We start from the raw sequence: 22,917 nt of genomic DNA on the forward strand, positions 1-22,917 counted from the left end.
TGATGCCAATTCCGATTAAATAATGACAATGAGAAACTGATGTACCCTTTCTTCACACCCTTGCTGAGTCCATTCACGTCCGCGTCTGAATTTATGACCTTCCGACAATGTCCCGGCTTCACGCATAGAGTCAAGAGGATGAACTGAACAATGCAGAGCTATCGGATTCATTTATAAACAGAAATAATTAAACAAAAAGAAAAATTAGTTGTTATAAAATATTTTATAAATTACATGACATTTACACACAGTTTCTTGATATAAACTGTCTCAGGAGCACAGTATCACACCTCATTTATTTTTGAGTAGTAAATAAATAAACAGACTGACTGTAAAGTTTACACCAGCTTCCAAAAAAAGTAAATCACATAACATTAAGTACATGACCACAGATAAATAAATGCAACACACAACAAAACCTTGGTAACAGATTCTCAACAGGACTCATGGTAACAGATAAATAAAACTGATGGATAATCAAACAATAAATAGGTCAATAGAATTACTAAACTACGATTGCCAATGCAAACATAATAAATCACAGTTCATTCTCATACATACACAAAACATTGCATAAAGTTATTGACACCATCAAATCATATTGTGCAAAATTATGGCTGCCTCCAGTTTTCACAGTTCCAGAAAGATACTCATTGCGCTATTATTTCAAGTGTCTGCTGCCATGGGCTTATAGTTCTTCATTGACTCCATTCCATAGTGCATAATGTAGATCATAAAAATGTCCCAGTGTTTATTGGTATTTCCTCAGTCCTAATTCAGAGGAATAAGGGAAATATATAAGTGTGAGTCAATATTGTGAAAGTTTGGCTATAGGTGAAAATGACAGGTAATGTTGAATAACTGTGTGATTAAATCCTTGTGATGCAGAATTATATTTATATCTCATTACCTCACATCACACACATACTGTACAGATACTAATAGGAAGGATACATCATTGTTTTTTAGTTGTGGAGTATAGCAGAAATAACCAAAGCAATCCAATAATGTTCATCAGTTAGCCGATGGCTACGCAGCACAAATGTTTACTGATATCAGAGATGCTTTACTAGTGAGTATGTGTAATGACATTACTGTCTGTGGCTGTGGGGGTGACATATTGTGTAATCCTAGATGACTGGATTTCTTTTTTATTTTTAGAAAAAAAAAAAAACCTGTTACCAAACAATAGTTTGCAGATAAGTTTATGCATGCAGTCAATGTGTTAATCAGTTTCTTTCTTGTCATTATGTGAGGGATATCAGTTATATAAAAACACCATATAATGGGTTCAAAAAAATGCATGTGTTAATGTGTGTGCGTTTTCACTCATGCTCACCTGCCTCACCTCTTCATCACAGGTCTGAATGCAGTGGTCTTAGTGTTCTGGATTGTTGGACACGTGTCATTAAGCTCACTGGATTCTATCTCTGTCTTTCCTGCACTGGTGAAACCTGTAGTAGACGCACAAGGTCACACCATGGCTAACTGTTAATAAACAGACTTAGCATGTACACAAATGTTTTATTTTGCATATCTATATGTAATTTACTACGAAAAAGTAAGGTATTTTAAATAGGTCAAATATTTCACAATATGTTGATGATAAGCATAGAGTTACGAACAGCTAATAACCTATTCAAACTTTGTGATTTGTTATTTAGTTCATTTTAATAGTTCTGTTGTAAACACAGAGAAGCTGTACCTTCCATTGAGGAGTACTGGCAGGATTCTGTCAGTCCAGGATAGGATGAAGAGTGAAGTTGAAGGGTCTTGTAGCTCCCGCTACTGTATGCCTTGTGTATCCCCTGCAGTCCTTCTTGGTAAAGGCTTTCAGTATTGCTGAGGTCTGTAGGGTCCTGAAGGCCCTTCAGCTCCCCACACTGCACCCCTTCGACTGTGGGCAGCCTGAGTCCCTGCATTTGACAGTCCACGGCCCCAGTCCGTACATCCCCACCGTTCTGCGTGCCTAACACAACCCCTGCGACGGCTGTACGTGCCAGCGACCAGATCCGAGGCTTTTCCGATGACTCAAAGTGAGAGAGTGTCACAGTGTTTATGGAGGTGGACTGAGGTGAGGGCTGTTGCTGCTGTTGTTTGGATCCCAAAGGATCCAGATAATCGGGGTTTAGAGGCCCCAAACTCTTTAGACCACAGGGAAAAGATGGGAAGTTCGAGTGGAGAGGGAGGTCAGGGTTACAGTCTCTCTTTGGAGGGGAGGAAGTCGGGAGGTCATCCTGACCTGATTTTTCACAGTCACTGTCCAGCTTGTCACAGTCCTCGTCCTCTATGTCATCCAGGTCACTGAACTGCAGGTCCTGCTCATCCTTACTGTCTTTGGAATCTACAAACAACAAACAGTTTAATACTTTTATTTTTATTTACAGAATGTTTATTTAATTTATCAACTGATGAGAGTTATGATAATAACCTTTGGTAATGTTGTCTGGGTCACTCTTATTAAGCTCTTCCTTCCTGTCATCCCCTGCTTTGTTTTTAGGGGACCAGGTCATTTTGTTTTCTTTTTTTAGTCTTCTCCTAGCATTGGCAAACCAGGTAGACACTTGTGTGAGAGTCATTTTGGTGATAATGGCCAGCATGATCTTCTCACCCTTTGTAGGGTATGGGTTCTTCCGGTGTTCATAAAGCCATGTTTTAAGAGTGCTTGTTGTCTCACGCGTGGCATTCTTTCTCCGTGTTGACCCATTAAAATCAACTGTCCCATACCTGGATCAGATTCAAAAGCAGCATCTTTAGAATTTTTTACTTGTATTTTCAGCATGTTTAAATATATAATATTAGAGGTGGGACAGACGTAAATCGCACCTGTCGTACTGGTACTGGCCAAGTGAGTGGTCATATGGATAGTAGGCGGCAGGTTGGGTTATAGTGCCATGAAGACTGCCTGACCCCTCTTTGATTTCATATTGTGGGTTCTAGAGACAAAAACAAACAAACAAAAACTTAAATATGTGATATAGCTTTCATATATTGCTGGTACTGTAAAAAAGACATTTATTATTTAGAATGGAAGAAGCACTTTTTTCTTCTCATCATCTCTAAAATATAATTTCCATGATAAGCTATACACACTTTTCTGTTTTTTATTTATTTATTATTATTTATCAACCAAGTAGGCCCTATTACATGAAGCAGACGACATGCGGTGTCGCTTCTTTCATTTGTTTATTTACTCTGATTATTCAAAGTTATTTAACCAGACAGCTAGACAAGCCAAAATAATCAATAACAAGCCGTGACTTGAATGAGTCAATCGATTGAACGGAGGACGCGCGCTATATCTGATGAGATGATGCTACACGTACCAGGCTGGAGTAGATGGCAGAGGGGTCGGCGCTGTACGGAAAGTAGTTGGCGTAGTTCTGCCCGGCTGCCGCCGCTGCTGCTGCGTAAGGAGAGCCGTACATCCCGAGCGCGGCGTTGAGCTCTGTCCGCGTGCTCGCCAGCAGCCGGTTCTCATATGAGGGACAGCAGAAGGAGGCTGCGGTCTGAGACGCGCTCGATCCTTCCGTCACCGACCTGGAAATCGAATCGCAGCAAGTCGTACTGGGGTTTGCCGACACGAAGAACTGCATGAAGAAAATTGCGGATAGACACGTCATTTTATATTTGCGTCACAAAGCATGCGCGCAGTTTCCTTAGTTAAACAAAAGTAGCCCAAGGTAAGATTACGCGAAGAATCTTTGTGTAGAACTGAACTCTTCCTTTTGAAACTGTTTTTAAATTGATTCTCGTTTATGCATTTTATTCATAAAGATAAGTAGTGCACTTTCATTTGATTTAAGACTTTATTGTGATTTTTGTCAAAATATCAAACATTTATAGATAACCTACTTTAAAAAGCGAACCTTATTTATTGTGAGCTGATTTAGCTACTTTTTCAGTGAAAAAAAACAAAAAATCAACAACAGTGTTTTGTCAAAGTTAAAAGTAGCCTACAACTTTCTAAGTTTTGCGTCAGGGAAAAAAGTTAACCACCAGCAAGCGCGGATTTTTTTTTTTTTTTTTACAATATAGGCGTATTTTTACACTACAATAAAACTATAATTGGTTGTATAACTCATGATGTAGAAATTATCTATCTGTTATCTGTAAATGTAGGCTATAATTAGTTTAGTCACACAGACTGTAAAGGCTACCGGCAAAGGGAGGAGTCTCGCTTTCACTCCGAACAATTACACCGTAAAGGTAATTTACACGTTTACAACAACACGTGAGGTCATTTATAATTCAAATAACCCATTACTATAAATACAGACAAACCCCTCGATATCGGCTAACTTTAGTTTAGGACTTACTTAGTGACAGAACAATCTGCTGGTGCCTAATGTCAGTTACCGAGTCCAGAGATCATGACAGAATGTGGGAAAAAAACACCCTATGCATGCGCGCTCATTAAGTATCTTCATGAGAAAAATATCTAATGGTCATGCTTACCTGAGAAGTTGCATTGTAAGGATATCCAAACTGAGAGAAAGACATAGCTGCTTCTTTTGTTACCATAAGCAATATTCTTCTCCTGCTGATCGATTGAAACCAAATCTACTTCAAATCCACCGTCTTACACACATTTCCACACTCGGCCTTTCGCTCAATAATAGATGACTGCACTTAACTGGGAAGCTCTGTGGATGTTTACGCCAGCCCTAGTTTTATATGTATAAGATAATCCCTTAAGGAAATGAAACATTAGAGTTAAGCTTAATCAAGTACAAAAATATTGTTGTTAAACAGCTGTAGAAAGCTTAAAGGATAACGTAAGACTTGCAAGATATGAACTTGTGGTTGTGCTATTATTTGTGCCTCTATAGTTCTTTAGAATTCATCCATGCACGGGTATCAGTGTGACGTCATTCTAATCCCGGGACGGCGAGGATAGAATGATGTCTTTGCCAATCACGTCATGCTTCGCGCTTTTCTTGTGGTGTGTTTTGCACACCCCTGTCCCCTCCGCTATTCCCCCCTTTTTCTTTTTAAACTGTAGTGTATTTTAAGAATTAATTGCGCAAAAAGTATCACTGGGCTGGCTGAAAGCAATAGATTGAATATTGGATAAATATATAAATATTTTTTTGCGATAATGATAATATATTTTTTGAAAATAAATTTTAACAGTCAATCCACTTCAAGCTTATTTTGGGTATATTTATATGGGAATGATGTAATGCCGAATAACTTTGTATTACCTGTTAGATATCCCTGCTCTCCTTAATTCCGTCCATGTCAGTATTTTAGTCATGCAAAATATTTTCAGGTTTATAAAGATACACTTATTTATAATAACATACAGATTTATCTATATAAAATGTCTAATAATATATTTATCTTGTATCTATCTTATCTATACAATCTCTCTTATTATTATTATTATTATTATTATTATTACATTTCAGACACTACCCTGATGATGAGCAAATGAACTGAAGAGGGATCTGCAGGACCCTTGCTCGTATCTGTCTGACCGATCAGAGGTCCGACCTGATGTTAATTGCGATGATGTTTCCATCTCTCTCTATTAGAGAGAGGGCCAGTCCCGGCAGACGTGAAGAGAACCTCTGGCAGGTCAACAGAAAACTGATTGATGCGTATCTCGGGACCTACGCGACCATTACGAGAAATGCGTAATTGCATCAATTAACAAATGGATATAGCCTTGTTTAACCAGCTAGTTACACCGTGAAAATATGCCTTTGAGGTGAAATTAGACCATCTGAATGGAACAGAGAGAGAGAGAGAGAGAGAGAGAGAGAGAGAGAGAGAGAGAGAGAGAGAGAGAGAGAGAGAGAGAGAGAGAGAGAGAGAATTAGCTGAATCTCTCAAGTCTAATTATACCGCAGTAGTGGGAGGCGACGGGAACAGCATTCTAATTGAAGGATGCGTACTTGAAAGGTATGTAGAAATAACGCTCCCTCACGCGGAATAGGTCTGGATAAAGCTTAATACATGCCGTTTTATTAAATGTTTTAGACAATTAGAATACCCCTCCCCCTCACACACAGACACAAGCACATTCGTTTTTCATGGTGGGAACATGATTTAGGCCTAGCCTATATTGTTTTTATTCTGAGCTAAAGATATAGTGTAGGATATACCCCTAACCTTAAACCTAACCATCATGTAAACTTTTTTTTTTGCATTTTAAATTACCATTAATATATTATTTAGCCTGTTTATTAACCAGTTTTACTGGTGAAGAAATTTTGATTTCATCCCTGTGGAGTGTAGTAAAGGCACAACACCCCCGTCCTTATCCTAAGATTTAAATTAACTAATATCATCACCCTGTGAAATATTAATTTAATTTACTGTGGGATATCTGAAATAAAGGAACTGAGGCCTAATGTAGGCTACATCGCCATTCCTCCCGCGCAGCAGGCTACAGAGGTAACTTCCAAGCTCGTGACAATCAGCAACAATCTCCTCTTCTCTCATTTTTTAAAATCATTTTCAGGATAATATGAAATGAATAGTTCAATGACCCTGCTTAAAAAGGACTAGGACCATGTCCACGGTGATCTTTTTGCGATTACAAGCTCACTCTTCGAGAGGCGCCAGAGAGCTGCGAGTAAGTAAGGAGCTGGTAAGCTGTAATGACGGGAGCCTACAGCAGGCCCATCAAGTGCCACGTTCAGTTCAACTCACCGCAGTCTCAGCATTTGTCGAGCATTTGGTAAACAGAGAAGTATAAAGAGGAATCAATTTAGCAGATTTATTCTCTCATGAAGAAGATGAACTGTCAATTAAACGGACTGTTTAAAAATAAAACTTATGTCATCATCTATTCTCTCTCATGTCATTTCCAGACCGACTTTCTTTTTTCTGCGGATCACAAAAGAAGATATTTTGAATAATGCTGGTATAGCCAAACGGTTTTGTTGACCATTGGCTGCCATTGAATGGACAAAAACATTTCTCAAAGTATATTTGTTATGTTCCACATGAATATATAGTCATATCAAAGATATCAAAATAAAATGATTCAAATATAATGGACGTTTGACTCGAAACCCTCTAGCCAATGTGCTAACTAGCCAGGGTCTCTCCAATATAAGGTTTTACATTACCTTGCTAGTAATCAAAGAGGAATGTAAATAAATCTGATTATTGAGGATTTTCTAAAGCGGTAGTCACACTCTAACTTAAATGCATTATCCCCATATGTTATAGATCAGAGATTCTCTCCTGTTACGAGCACAATAAGAGGAAGATGAATGTCAGAATACCCTATGTAATAGTTAACTGTAGTTTCTCTAAAGCCTTTTGCAAGGGCACGCATGATAGCCCAAGTGCATATTGGCAGCCTCATCCATAATGCATGTGGAGCAGCGCCTGATGATCAGTACTGGGGGTGGAGGGGGGTCGTAAGTTAAATCAACCTTAATTGACCAGGTTGACCAGTCAACCGCACTGACCAGTCCTACACACCTATCACTTTTCATCCCTATTTGTCTCACTGCTTTCAGGATCTTATAAGCTTGTTTCTGATATGAAACCACATCCATTCCTTAAAATTTGTTTGGTCTGCATTCTTTCAAAGTGTATAGATGTATGGAAATAAGGATAGATTTACGTTTTCCAAACTTTGAATTATAACATTCTCTGTGACAAGGGGATTTAAAATTTGAATGGTCTCTTCGTTTACCTTTGTGTGTGTGTGTGTGTGTGTGTGTGTGTGTGTGTGTGTGTGTGTGTGTGTGTGTGTGTGTGTGTGTGTGTGTGTGTGTCTGGGCCTCTGTTAGCCTTGCATAGGGATTATGGAGGCGCAAAGCCTCACAGCAGAAAGGTTAAACCAACAGCCAGCTTCACCTTCTCATTTAATACATTTCTCAGGCTTCTTTAATGAATTTCACAAAGCTTTTCTGATTTTTCATAAGACAGATCAGAGCTTTTTTATGAAATAATAATAAGGTACTGCTCAGAGAGGGGCAGAGTGATGGGGAGGGGACACTCAAGATCGAAGCAGTGATATCTCATTAAACAAGTCTGATATTCCTTATATATTCAGATGAATCCCAGACATACAAGATCCTGAATTATTGCTCACTGTCTTGCTTCATTCCTGGCCAGGTATTAACACTGCTAAATTATCCAAAAATTGAAAAGAAAGTAATACATATTCTAATGAGAAGCCCTTAAACTATAATGAATGTGGCCATAACAGTGCCCAGCAAAATCCAAAACAAACTTAATCTAAGCAGATGGATAAATTGACCAGAGTAAGGGAGACTTTATTCTTCAATTATCTTCATCTAGAGAGGTAATAAAGTTATCAATCCAGCTAAAAGATTTGCATTGCATGCAATAAAGTTGGAATTGCATCAACGTCTGTTCCCAATGTCAACCTTGGAATCATATAATAGCTCCATTTTCTTTAAATGGTTGATTACTCATTCTATTATTGCAATAATTATTGTTTTAAAACATGGTACACATGCCTTAACCACAGTTATTTTTATGGAGTATATTACATTATTATTATTATTTAGGAATTTAGAATGTGGTGGCAAACAAAAGTCACTATGTGTGTTACTTGTTGTTACTTTCGGTATGTTACTTTCAGAGATTTGACAGTGTCCCTGGATGAATGTATGGGTGCATTATAGTTTATAATGTACATTTAAGTTTGTTCTTTACTGTTTTCTTGAGTTTGTGTGGTAGCACCTCTGAATGCCCCAAGGTAATTTAATCAGTGTTTCTGTGCTGTCAGGGATTTGTAACTTGTTACACAGAAATTTAACTGGCAGATACTTGGATGACTCATTCAGTGTCTCTGTGTATTTCTAAAAATGCTCTAGTGAGTTTGTTGAATCTTTTGCATATGTGCACATATATGGATGTTGTCTTCATACTGCTATAGTTTAAATTTATGTTGTGTAAGGCTCCACTGTGTAAAGCAGAACACAGTAAAGGTATTGAAGAATATGCTAATTTGGTGCTCAAGAAACATTTCTTATTAACCATGTTGAAAACAGTTGTGCTGCTAAATTGTTTTGTGGAAACTGTCATGCATTTATTTGAAATTGAAATGTTTTTTAAAACTATAATTATCTTATTGCCACTTTTGATTAATTTACTGGATCCTTGCTGAATAAAATTATTAATTTGTAAAAACAAATCTTACTGACCTCAAACTGGAATGACATGATAGTGTATAAATGATGACATTATTTATTTATTGATTTGTTTATTGATTGATTGATGGATTGATTGATTGATTGATTGACTGACTGATTTATTTATTTATTTATTTATTTATTTATTTATTTATTTATTTATTTCAATAGGATGTGTGCACACATGCAATGCGGTCACTGGTGAAAGATGTTCAAAGCACAGATTTGTTCATTTTGCCAGTAAACTGTGGGGACAAATAAGTCCAGTATTACATTGGTGTCCCAGTAATTATAACTCTTCATCATGATCTGTGTAGATGACAACATCTGCAACATCTTGTGAGGTTTTAAATCTTCTGTAACTCTAGTCATCTTCTCCTCTGTGACCCCTCTCTCTTCCTCTCCTTCTCTCTCTTCTCAATGCGCTTGTGTCCCCCTTAAGAAAAGGAAAATCTGCAAATGCTTGTGGGTGGTTAACCAAATGCTGGTGCCAAGTCATACAAATAGCCATGCTTGGTGTTTGTTTGCATAAACACTTCTGAGAGGCTTCACTGTAGCTGTTTCTTACAGTTGGTTGGAGGTTGAAGGGCTGCGACAGAAACATGGGGAATATGGTTCATTGCAAGGTCCCAATCTCCATTACTTGGGTCTGGATTCTGAAGACTGTAGTGCTTTTGGTGTGCAGGGCAGGATAGTATGGTTAAGTCAAATTTTTTTGCAAACATTAAAGTAATCCAGGATGTTGTGATGTCAAATTTACTTTTTCACTTGCTCTTACTTCAAAGCCTCGTCTTTGGTACCATGCAGTATTAGTCAGGAGAAGTCCAACTAATTGAGAAGTTTTCTTTCACTTTTGATTTTACTCCTCGATTGAAAGAACGCCAGAAGGGGGAACATGTTGAGCCGTGAAGGACGGGAGAATTAAAGATTAAGTTACATGTACAGGCAGAAAAGAACATTCGTTTATCCCCTATTATGACCGCACATTTTAGTTTCAGGTTTTCATCCCTGGGATTTAGGAGCAACTGAAAATGACCAATTGGTAGTCATCATCACGTAACTGTTGTTATTCTGTAGGTTTAAGAAAATTGACCTGACTGCTTTTATCTTCAGGTGAGAGTGTGCCACACCGGAGGTAAGTGGGAACAGACAGGCACTGTTGAAGCCCACTCACATGCCCACTGACAAAACTGCCTCTCCTGCAATGACAGTTCAATTGCTGAGGCCTCTGGTCCTCATTTGCAGGCCAGGCACTGGAGAGGTTTTTCTTCTCCATGCTTGCGCTCAAACGCAAGCCAGATGGCTCTAAAAATATTTCCTCCACACGTTTTATTTTCATCTTTCCAGTCGAGCCTTGTCGTGTCAGTACTTAATGGTGCATTATTTCTGATGTGAAACCAATGTTCTCAACCAAGTAAAAAAAAAATTGTCCTAAACTAGCATTTCTTGTAATTTCTCTCTCTTTTCATGGGCAAACATTGCTGTTTATGAAGCTAAAATGATTTGAGATTGGCAAGACTAGATAAAGAAATAAAGAAGTGCTAGATGTATGTAGCTTTTATAATTTCTCTATTTACTCTCCGATATAAACTTTAGCCTTTGACAAAAAAAGACTGTGTTGTTTTATCCCAGACACAGCTTGGATTCACTTAACTCTCATGTAACACCCTAGGAATGTCAACCCGTTCTCATTTTACAGTGTTGTGGATTTTCATTTCCAGGACACAATGCTGTTACCGTGGAGTGCCATTCAGACATGGCTATTTCATTTCATTTTTTCATTCAAATCACATGCATTATGTACCTCCAGAACCGACTGAGGTTATTTTCCCTAAACTGAAATCTGGTTTTCACTATAGCAGGCCTATTGGGAAAAATTTCCCTTTGCAGAACTTAAAAGCAGATGTTACATAGCTGCCAACATCAAACACTCTTGTTAACTGTACAGAAAGTGAAATTAAATACCTTTGATTGCAGAAGTAGCTGGTTATTGTAAACTAGATCTCAACATGGCTCTTACATAGCCCTTGACCTTGGCTTGGCCGCACATGCCTCATCAAATTTCAAAACCAACTGCAGCTTTTCAGTTTTACTACTAATTCCTGATTAGAAGATTGCCAAGCTTACTTTGGGGACTGAGAAACATGGATCAACCCATATAGGTGTTTCCATTATTGATTTTGAGTCAGCTTCTCTAAATAAACACAGATTAAAGCAGTGTTTTGGTGCTTGAAATGAAATATAGTGCTTTTAAGATTTTTGCCCTCCAAGCAATTTTCTCTGGCATATGGATATCAGGTTCAGTTGTCCTAGTCAACCATATTATCTTAAGAAATTAGTGCAGAACCGTTGGTAGTTACAATATTTATTTATTGTATTCATTATTGTTTTTTTCACCTAACACTTCTTTAGTCAGCAGAATTCTAAATTTAAAAATTGCCTTGAAATTAATTCATGGGTGTGAATTGAATTAAATTTGCTCCAAAACACAGGGTGTTGAATTGGAATGACAGGAAGTGGAACTTGCTTTCAGATCATTTCAACAGATAATGGCATTCTGGGAAATTAATTGTTTTCCCACCCTTCCGTAAATCTGTATATAAGAACTATACAACCTTCAAACTTTTTTTTTAATCTTTCAAACAAGGCTGTCAAGCCAAAGTTAAAGGCATATTCCCCCAAAACTGAAACTCCTGTCACTATTTACTCACCCTCATGTTGTTCCAAACCCATGAGACTTTGGTTAAACTTCAAAACACAAATAAAGATATTTTTAATGAAACCTGAGAGATTTCTGTTCCTCTATTAAAAGTCCAGACAACCAAAACCTAAAAGATCCAAAAAAAGGTTATAAAACTATAAAACTAATCCAACAAAGTTTTTTAATCCAAGTCTTTGGTAGAGACACAATTTTACGCTTTATATGATGAACAGACATAGGACTCTATCAAACACTCGGCACAATGCAAGTGTTTTTTGCTAGTTTCAGCCCGACACAGTCATCTTTTCACGTCCTGCGTCATGTTGTTTAAATAACAAATGCATTTGCGGCAATTTGTGCGCCCATGGGCGTGCTGGTCTGAAAACGAGGTGTGTTCAGGCACATTGTTGGCACGTTGTTTTTTTAAGGCAAGGGAAATAGACTGCGCCATTGGCCAACTGAAACCTGGTCTAAAGTCAATAAAGCAGTATTTTTTTATTTTTTTATTTAAAGGGCGCATTAGTAATATCCGCCTATAGGCGGGTGGACAACGTGCATACACTCAAACACTCATACACTCAAACACAGGGACGTGCAGCAGCACACAAACTAGCAAAATATTATTACATAAAGATATGGTGGAATCCGGCTTGCCCGTAGATGGTCTGCTTGCTCGCTTTAACCTTGCGCATGAGCAGATCCGTTTTCTCTCTGGAGAAGCGTTCAGTCTTTCCGCTTGCAAATTCCGCCATGTAAATAGCAACCCGGTGCTAGCGCAACTGGCTTCAATTTACGGCGAAAGACTAACCCTGGAACTTGACGCACAAGCAATGACGAACGCGGTTGCCCAGCCCTGTTTGTTTGGACCGCAAGAGGTCCCTAAGCTTACGCTACCACTAGATCCTACGTCATACATTGATCAAGTGTTACTCTTTTGGCGTAAGTCGACTTGCGTACGGCCGTCTGCCGGAAGCGAGTTATTTTAGTCGATAAAGTTTTAAATATGGATATTTTTCTTACATAAATGCATCGCTTCAATTCAGAAGGACTTTATTAACCCGCCAGAGCCACGTGGAGCACTTTTATCATGGATAGATGGAAAAATATACCCATATATACCCATAACTCCGATTATATTCGTCTGAAAGAAGAATGTCATGTACACCTAGGATGACGTCAGGGTGATTAAATCATGAGCTAATTTTAATTTTTGGGTGAATCATCCCTTTAAAGGGAATGGGAAATGACACTCTGATTGGTTTATTGCATGTTATGCCCAAAACATATACCCATTACTCATTAAGAGAATAGGGACAACCCTTTTAGACCATGCGCTGTGCGCTCCGACCATTTTTCCCGTCATTAAACTAGCAAAAGTGGATTCGGACACGCCCTAAGTGCACTTGCACTGTGCACTTTAGACCATGTGCTTTGATCTTTAAAATAGTGCCCTTAATGTAGGTATTTATATTTATACCATGGTATGTCTGAAAACTCTATTCTGATTGACTAGAAGGCATAAAATAAATCCATTTAAAGCACAGGCAGTTCCAAGTCAGTTTAATCACCGTTCTATATTAATGGGCTGTTTTCATTAAAGCGGCACTATGCAGGATTTCCGTTTTTGTCAAACAGCGACCCCTAGAGTCGCTGTAGAGTACTTGTATTTAACGTTACTGTCGTAAACTCACGCAGAGAGTATCTGCCTTCACGGCCTCTGCACTTTATAATAATAAAGTAGCCTACCGCGTTAGGCTTACCTGAGCCTAAATGCCAGATGACCTCAATAAAGTTACATCAAGTACGTTGCATTATTTCGTAACAATGTCCGATATGATGTTGTTAGACACGATTATTGAAATTTATCGAGAAGTGGTTTGGGGGGGGGGGACGACCCCCATTCAACCCGTTCAAGTCATATAACCATTCCAATAGCTCTGAATCTGTTCAGTTAAGCTAAAAAAAAAAAAACATAGTGCTGCTTTAAGGCGCATACACACATATGTAACTTGCACACACGGAAATCGTGCTGTGCACAAAAAAGTAGTCTCACGTAGCCAGACCTGCAGACTGAAATTGGCCAAGGACCACCTAGGGACTTTCTGACTGACATTGTAAAGCAATCAATCACAGTTCATTTTGTTCTGCGTCACGTTTAGGGATGTAAAAAGTTTTACACAGACCAGTGTGTAAAACTCTTGGATGTAGTTTAAAGAGTCTATGCCCCAAACTTTACATACTTCACTTTTGAAAATCCAGTGTTTAGTTGATCCTGATAAGCGCACATTGCCACAAGTGTAAACACGACAGCACTCTTCTTCCATAAGGGGGTTTGGCGTCACGGCATGTTTGTTTTCAGGCGGACCGTTAAAGAACGTGACGCACATCTCCCGGACATCCTGTACAATTCAACCAATTAGATGACGAGTTTTTGTCAGGGACACTTTGTGTCTCTGTGTCGACTTTGTTATGGCTCAATAGTTAATGAGAGAAATTAATTAGCCTATTGAAAAATATTTCCTAAGAAATGGAAAAGAAAAATGAATAAAAGCATATTACGAAAGAATATTAGCACAAATTCTAGATGTTTTTATAGCTTTCTTAAACCGGGCATACACTGCGATTTCAGCAATGTTTTTTTTAAATATCAACTCCCTGTGCAAGTAAACCACATGCGTCCTCACAAAATTTTTCTCTGGCCCAACTCATTTGTAACCATTGCACACAAACAAAACAGGCCCTGAAAGAGGCGTACACCTCTTCCGACGCATAAGTTGTGATTTATAAAAACAAATTTGCGCAGCTGCACGCAAACTCTGACCCATGCGTATGAACATTTTGGATAGGGATCAGTTGGGTGACACCGATGGTGAGCTGAGGGACTGACAGCAGATGAAGGACAACACCTTTAAAGCTTTATTATAAGTCCTATGCATGTTCACAATAACAGTTTAAAAAAATAAACGAATGATTTAAACTATGTTTTACATCTGATATACACACTTAGATTAAATATGCCATTCTCATTGAAGGTGACATATTATGATCCTTTTCACAAGATGTAATATAAATCTATGGTGTCAGCTCAAAATACCCCCCAGATAATTTATTATAGCTTGTCAAATTTGCCCTTCTTGGGTGTGAGCAAAAACTCGCAGTTTGTGTGTGTCCCTTTAAATGCAAATGAGCTGCTCTTCCCCCCAGCCAATATGCACAATAAGGCCTATCTGTTTCCATTAAAAATATTAAGCAATTAAAAATACTTTTTTAAATTTGGCCAGTGAAAAAGATTGAGAAAAACTTTCTGTGAAATGTATTTTATACTATTTGATTTATTTATTCAAAAACAAGGCAAGGATATGCTACTTATTTTAGCAAATTAATGTAACGGCAGATCCGTTTCTCATATTTTCCTAATGTCTTGTATCATTTAACATGGTATCACGTGGATGAATATGCATATGCAAATTATATGCAGATGAGGATATGCATAGTAAAACTAGGCGTTGTAGCTCCATATATGGTTATTTCAGGGAGGAGACGCATGTGCGCACATTCTTCCGCTGACTGGGATTTATAAAGGGAATCTTGCGCAGGTTCTGGCGTAAGCACAGTTATATAAGTCTAAATATTTTTTTGGCGTACGCCATTTTTGGCTTTCGGACACACGTACACTTTTAGTAAGGATCCTACTCACAGTTTTGTAAATAAGATTACTGAACTCGGCCATAACAAGTTTTAAAATTGGTACCGATTCACAGCCTTAAAGGGATAATTCACCCAAAAATTAAAATTATCCCATGATTTACTCACCCTGAAGCCATCCTATGTTTATATGACATTCTTCTTTGAGACGAATACGATCGGAGTTATATTAAAAAATGTCCTGTCTCTACCAAGCTTGATAATGGGAGTGAATGGCTCTCTGTCTTTGGAAGTCCATCAAAGCGCATCTATTCATGATTGAAGTGATCCATGGCTCTGCGGGGGTTAATAAAGGCCTTCTGAAGTGAAGCGATGTGTTCGTGTAAGAAAAATATCCATATTTAAAACTTAATTGATTCAAATAACTAGCTTCCGGCAGATGGTGTTGTTATATTGTATATTTCTTTTATTTGCTATTGTTCGCATTGTGTAATAATGTTTTGGCAAAATTAGTGACCACAATGCTGCAGTGCATGTGAGACTTGATGAATAAGATCAGAATGAACCTTTTTTCTATTTGTATTAAATATTTTTGTCACTTTTCTGTGTCATTTTTCATTGACAATTGACAATAATTCCCACATATGCCAAACTTCTTAATATTCAAAGTAGTCGCACTGTCAACAAATTACTGTTTTATTACAAATTACTGTTTTAATAAATTAAGATTAATTAAATGTTTAATATTGTTAAATTTCAGTTACCGCATTCATTTGACTATTTTAAACACTGGTTATAAGAGCTCCAACGCAAGCAAAACTTATGTTAATTAACCATAATTTTACTACAAATAAAACCAAAAAAATATGGTTATTGTGGTTAAACCGTGGTTACCAAAAAATTAACCATGATTTTGCTACACTCACCATAGTTTACCCATGCTATTTGTAGTAAATATGTGGTAATACAAATTGCCTAATCAATGAAAAAAACATGATTACTACACTTTTGCAATACTAAAGTATTTTGCAGTATAATATGAACACAATAAGAATATTTTACTTCTTTTTTTATGTAAGTACAGTAGTGAAGGACACCTAATATAAAGTGTGATCCAAATCTCATATGGTAAGCACTAGAACAAATCTCATTGGGATTTCGTGCAGCAGGCTGACAAGTCTTATGAAACGACATTAGGGTGAGCAAATGATGACAGAATTCCCTTTAAGTGATGGTTTTAAAATACATTTAATGGGGCTACATGATCTTATTCAATTCATGTTAATTATTCCATTAGTTACGTCAATTTAAATTCAGAAATTGAATTGGAATTTAAAATGCATTCTCATTTCAAAAGCTTGAGTATTACACCTCAGTGGCTCTGTTTATCAGATTCTGGTATTCTACACACTGCTGATCACAGGGTTTCATCTTGTGATTGCAGTGAGGAGAGATTCAATTTGAAATCCTATTATGTCTACAGTATCTGGTGTGCAGTGTGTATTGTGTGCTGTTCTCTGTCTGGTTGGGGAGTAAGATTTTGGGCCCACAGAGTACAGGCAGAGGGTGAATAAGTGAAGAGTAGAGCTATTGCAGAGATGTAAAGATTTTCTTAGAGGACTGCGCTTCAAATCTCAGATTATTGAGCAGCTCTTTGTTTGGCGGACTGACGCCCCAAATGAATGCTCTCAGTCCCATACAGTGAATATTTTACACCTTGGTGGATAGCATAAAACTCATCCAGCCTCAGAAATAAAAGAGAAAGAGCGTAAACTCTCAATCCTTTTTAATTCATCAAAGCACCTTCTAAATGAGGGGCTCAGTCAAACTTTCATACCACACGAACAAGCCAAACAGCAGAGACACGTTTTGGGGATTCTTTTCGATCTTTGGTATGCCCGTCTGAGATTCATTATGTTTTGAAGGCATGGGCTGAAATGGGTGAGAGATAAAAAAAAATAATAATAGAGAGAACAGAAGAGAGAGAAATAAAGAATGATGACCGTTGCGTCTTTTGACAGATGGTAAGGCAACACCATCATTTGGTTCTTGTCATTCACTGTATGATTGGTAGCTTTTGTGAGCTCTCACTTTCTGCATGTTTTTTTTTTTAAATACTTTGCTGACAGACTCTCCTCCAAGGCCTGTCAGATCCACCTCCAGCAGCCAGTCTGTTTATTTCCTTTCTACAAACATGTTTTTTGAACTGATTGTATAATTACATCAATCCATTGTGCAATGTGACATTTGTATTACTGTGTTTAGGAAGTCTTGGAACATCCATCGGACAATCCAGGTATTTTTACCCAAAAGAAATTTTTTAAAGGCAGTCATATATGGAATCCTGTTTCCACCTCAGAGTAAATATAAATATTATGTTTGTGAGCTTATTTTAAAATAAGAAATACAATCATATTGCGGGATGATGATAATAGAAAAAGCATGTTTTTCTCAATTCCTGTAGCTCAAACAAAAGAGCATGGCACTAGCAATGCCAAGATCATGGTTTGTATCTCAGAGAATGCATAAACTGACCAAATATACATTATACCTTGACTGCTTTGTAAGTTGCTAGGATAAAGGTATCTGCCAAATGTGTAAATGTACAGTTGTGTAATATGCAAATTTAACAGTGAATGTCTGAAAAATAAAGTCACATTGTGAGGTATAAAATTGAGGTATTAAAGGGGTCATGACGTGAGAAACCAAATTTGCCTTGATTTTTTGGTATATAAGAGGTCTTTGTACCATTAAAACTTCCTGCAAGTTTCATAGCTTAAGACGTCCTCCCCATTATAAACGAACAATTTATTTAATCAAGCTCTAATTACAGCTCGTTGGGGATCCATGGTACGAAGTGACGTCATGGTACGAAGTGACGTCATGGTACGAAGTGACGTACCAGTCGTTTGCATATGACCGCCTCAAAAGCAAGACGACTACGCCTCATTTCGCATCGTTGTAGCGTCCACAGGTGTTCAGTCGACGTGCAGTGAGTTTGTCTGTTTACAAGGATATTGCGATGCCATGCACATGTGCTGTTCTTGGCTGTTTGAATACGCTGCCAAAAGATCCAGACGTCAGGGGAAAATGGTTGCAGTTTATTTTTTGCGGACGTCCCAGTCACAGCAGTGTTAATTTAAGCTGTCTTCTCTACATTTCAAGGATGACTGTTTTGAGAACAAATCGCAGTATGATGCTGGCTTTGCCAGAAAACTTTTGCTTAAAGATCAGGCCGTGCCGACTATTCTAGGCCCAACAACGCCGCCGCAAACTGTAAGTAATGTATTTCATCTTAAAACTACTTTTTAAAACGTTAATTGCAGTTTCATTCATTATGAATAATCACAGTGTTTTTACTTGCATATTGTTTTCAGTGTCCATCAAGTTCAGGGCAGGCCCCGTATTAAAAGATGTAGGATGTCAAAGTGACCGACCCACTCAGACAAATAATGTTCAACTGTTAGCAAATTATAGGATGATTACGCAACAATACCCTGTTTTCAAGTGTCTCGGGTTACAAATGACATATTAATTCAAAATAGTTTCACACTTTCCACGTGGACAAGGGCTGATCCATTCTTAGTTGTTGTGGTGATGGTTCATTTTCTTCGGATTCCGGATCAAACATATAGGATTGTATCATTGCAACTGGAGCCATCATCTCGCACGCAGCGATCGGCAGCACCCGCTACTAATGTAAACAGTTCCCACATGTTTTTTCAGGGGGCATTAATAATTTATGTGTAAGCACTGACATTAGCCAATCATAACAGGGGGCGTTAACTCTGAACTCTTAAAGGGGAAACACCCCCAAAACAGACTGTTTGAATCATAGTGGTTGGCGATACTGCAAAATTTGGTATCAATCCAATACCAAATACAAATAGGGTCAGTTTTGCCGATACCGATACCAATACGATACTTTTTACTTAAAAAACATAATTTTGTGTAGGGGAGAGCAGTATTTCTGAGGTGAATGAATGATCAATTCTTTAGGCAATATTTTTTTAATAATGTATTGAAGTGCACGCAATTATTAGTCTCTCCCTTTTTTCTGGTTTTAAAAGCAAAAATCAAATAAAGTGCACACAATTACTACTGAAGAACAAACTGCTCCTCGGCGTGTTGTGTCAGTGAGTCACGTGACGACACAACAACGAATCACAGAAGAGCAGCAGGAGGGGGAGGAGGAGCAAATGGATGTCAAAGCAGCGTTTGCTCAGGATTGTAGAGGTAGAAGACACGAGCAAAGTATAGTGAACGTAGAGGAGAGATATTTAAAATTAAAATATCGATTCATTTACAATTGTATCGATCTGATACCAATACCAGTGTTGGCATCGATACAATTGATATTTAGATCGATCCGCCCACCCCTATTGAATCAGAGGATGGGAACCAGGGTGGGAAAAGGTCATAAATCACTTAATTTTAAAAGGTTTTTGTCCAACAAACTATAGTAATACTATAATTGCACCTAAGGGAACATAACAAAACAGAAAACAAAACCATGTCATGACCCCTTTAATTCAAGCTGCAATTGTGAGGTATTAATTCACAAGAGGAAAAAGTTACAGCTGTGAGATAAGGTCACATTGAAGAGAAAAAACATTGCAATATGAGAATTTAAAGACACATTCCCTCAGATTTACAAACAAGGCTTAAGCTAGTCCCAGTCCCTAGTCCCTTGCAGCCAGACTAATTATCAGTATACTTCAAGTGTGTGAATCATTAGTTATCTTGAAGTGTGCTATTTTGAAACAACGAATTTTGTACTAAGTATATTTTAGTTGTAATTTTAGTAATTTTAGTTGTAGTATTTTGTGTACTAAATTGGACCAACTTCAAGTATACTTAGTAGCCTATACTTTAAGTATATGCCTGTGTTGGAACTAATTACATGCTTGATTAGGGATATTTAAGTGTACTTTATTTGTGTTACAAATACATTACAATTTCATGAGTGTCTTTGAAACATACAAGCAATATACCATAAGTGTATTTATATATATTTTTGAAAAAAATACTTTTGTTGTTTTTGCCTTTTATTGTGATAGGACAGTAGCGAGGTGGGGGAGAGAGAGGAGGGACGGGATCAAACTCGGGTATCCCGAAGCACACGTTGGCGCACTTGCCCACAAGGCTATCATGGTTGTTATATATGTGAGTAAAAAGTATAGGCTCTTTAATACCTTTGGCTTATTCCAAATACTACAAATTGCATAAAACTCTTCAATAACAAATGTACATAATTAGACAAATAAAACTTAGCTATAAACTTAGCAAAATACTATTGTATATTGTATTTTTCTAAAATATATTTTTAGAAAATATACTAAAGTACAATTATTTTAAAGTGTGTTAAAAGTTGTATGGTGAAAATAGGTAATAGCACCATGCTAATATACTTTTAATATATTTAAAGATAGTACAATTTTTGTTAGTATATTTGCAATGTACTATTGAAAAAGGGAATATATTTCAAAAACAATAAAGTATACTTTTTTTCACTAGAGCATACTCATGTAAATTTGCTGTTTGAAGAAAATATTCATGACTCAGTTTCCCTATAGTCAAGCAAATCTTGTGCTGATATGCACAGAAACGTCTCAGTTACGTAACCCTCGTTCCCTGAAGGAGGGAACGGAGGCGTAGTCGACGTGTCGACTGATTGGGATCACGTCAGGGAGCCTGTCATCTTCGAGTACTGTTAAAACGAGCCAATGCACATTGGCGTGTTTGAAATGCATCACACATCACACACTAGTTGTTTTTCGCTGAGGAGCCGAGCGTAACTCGGAGTCAGCGGTGGTCCAGCAATAGTGGCGACGGGACTACGTCTCCGTTCCCTCCTTCAGGGAACGAGGATTACATACATAACCGAGATGTCCCTTTCAGTCGATCACAGTCGACGTGTCGACTAATTGGCATCCCAATTAAAACGCCACTAGTGCTGCCACCTTCCAGTGCCTAGACAAAAGCCTTCTGATCCCCCCGCAGTATTTGAGGCGGAGAAGTGACAGGGCTTAGGCCAGGGAAGTCACTGCTGTTCCACAAGACCACTTGGAAAGCATTCTCTTTCGTTGGAAAGGAATATGCTACGGAAGCCACATCCTGCCCGAAGGGAAGAAACATGTGGAGATTACATATATGGACTGGGCGGATGACCGGGCAGTACAACATATGGAATGTCATTGGAGTGGCTCCAGCCTATGACAGGGGGGAGACTCAACCGAACAGTGACAGCAGTGACTCACCGCAGGGAGCCGTACTGTGGTAGAATACACATATGGGATCGCCGTAGGGATCACAACATATGGACCCAGCCTAACACAGGTTCCATCAGGTTCCAGTGCATACGAGTGATAGGCCTGTTTTCGAACGTTCCGCCACGTCCGTTTCCGAAGGGTATGGAGGAACTCGACAGGATTCGGCTAATAAGGGGAACTCACTGGAGCAAGCATTTGCGCACATATCCAGTCCATAGGAGGGGGATGGCACAGCAAGCCGACACTTCGAACCAGGCTTACAGTGAAACTGGCTTCATGTGAAGGGAGCCCATGGGAAGCAGCTGTTCGACACAGGCTAGTTCTCTAGCGAACGTGATAGGTGTCGCACAGCCCCCAACTCTATTTAACATCTGTTCAGCAAGGCACTCTGTGTCAATGCCTAGGAGGGAGCAATACACTCAGTTGGGAGGAGCTCACCACCCAGGTGGGCATGTGCACCTTGGGAAATCACCAAGATGAAGGCAACCACATGTAGTGGGCCAACCTCTGCATGGAAACAGCCTTCCCTTCTGCTGGTCTCCATAACAGACAAGAGCTTGTCTGAGGTCCAGGCTTTGCATTCTGAGCACGTTTAACCGCAATGGAGTGGACGGACAGAGAAAAGCCAGGGCTGGGTCTGCCTCCTCCGGGGCAGCGCTTGCAGGTTCACCACCTGGTCCTGTAGGAGAGGTAGGAACCGTGGGCACATATCCAGACCGGGGACTCAAATATCTTGAGAGTTAGCCAGCCCGAATTCCAGGCATGATTCGTTGACCGAAATTGCGTGGAAATCCCTACCCTCTAGACAGAGACCAAGCAAGCAGGAGAACTGTTTCTCTAAAAACAGGATTTTTTACCTCACTCACCCAAGAGGGTAAAGAGGGGCGAAAGGATCTTTCCTTGCTCTCCTCAGTAACCTGATGATACTCCTCTGCATAAAGTTGATACTATTAAATACCTCAGTGTATGGCTTGACCCTAAACTTTCCTTTAAACCACACATTAATCATGTTTTACGAAAAGTCAATGTTGGAATGAGTATCTTGCATCGATCTAGAAACTGCTTCTCTTATAGTGTTCACAAGAAACTAGTTGCACAATTAATATTTCCCGTTTTTTGATTACTGTTATGTGGTAAATCAGACGCTTTAAAATCTGATCTTGTC

General features: G+C 38.5%; 1 protein-coding gene across 2 annotated transcripts; it reads right to left on the bottom strand.

Annotated features, from left to right (window-relative positions):
- Positions 1–279: 279 nt before the first annotated feature.
- On the bottom strand, positions 280–4,775 carry irx6a (iroquois homeobox 6a). Of its 2 annotated transcripts, none has more exons than XM_077228854.1 (7): positions 4,459–4,775; positions 3,327–3,590; positions 2,827–2,936; positions 2,432–2,727; positions 1,706–2,344; positions 1,349–1,454; positions 280–771 (listed from the first exon to the last, which is right to left on the bottom strand). In XM_077228854.1, the coding sequence occupies exons 1-7, from the start codon at positions 4,522–4,524 to the stop codon at positions 732–734; spliced, it is 1,521 nt and encodes a 506-aa protein (XP_077084969.1). In that variant the 5' UTR covers positions 4,525–4,775; the 3' UTR covers positions 280–731. The 2 variants fall into 2 exon arrangements, with proteins under 2 accessions (XP_077084969.1, XP_077084970.1); XM_077228855.1 differs by having other exon boundaries at positions 1,340–1,454; positions 4,459–4,771.
- Positions 4,776–22,917: the final 18,142 nt, after the last annotated feature.

This window comes from Siphateles boraxobius, unplaced genomic scaffold (assembly GCF_051911475.1).
Source record: "Siphateles boraxobius isolate OS27281-9 unplaced genomic scaffold, OSU_SipBor_1 130, whole genome shotgun sequence".
Classification (NCBI taxonomy): domain Eukaryota; kingdom Metazoa; phylum Chordata; class Actinopteri; order Cypriniformes; family Leuciscidae; genus Siphateles; species Siphateles boraxobius.

Coding starts and splice junctions, on each gene's coding strand:
- irx6a (XM_077228854.1), bottom strand. CDS start 4,524: ATGGTAACAAAAGAAGCAGCTATGTCTTTCTCTCAGTTTGGATATCCT. Junction 2,728..2,826: donor GGCCAGTACCAGTACGACAG/GTGCGATTTACG, acceptor AATCTGATCCAG/GTATGGGACAGTTGATTTTA. Junction 2,345..2,431: donor CCCAGACAACATTACCAAAG/GTTATTATCATA, acceptor TGTTGTTTGTAG/ATTCCAAAGACAGTAAGGAT.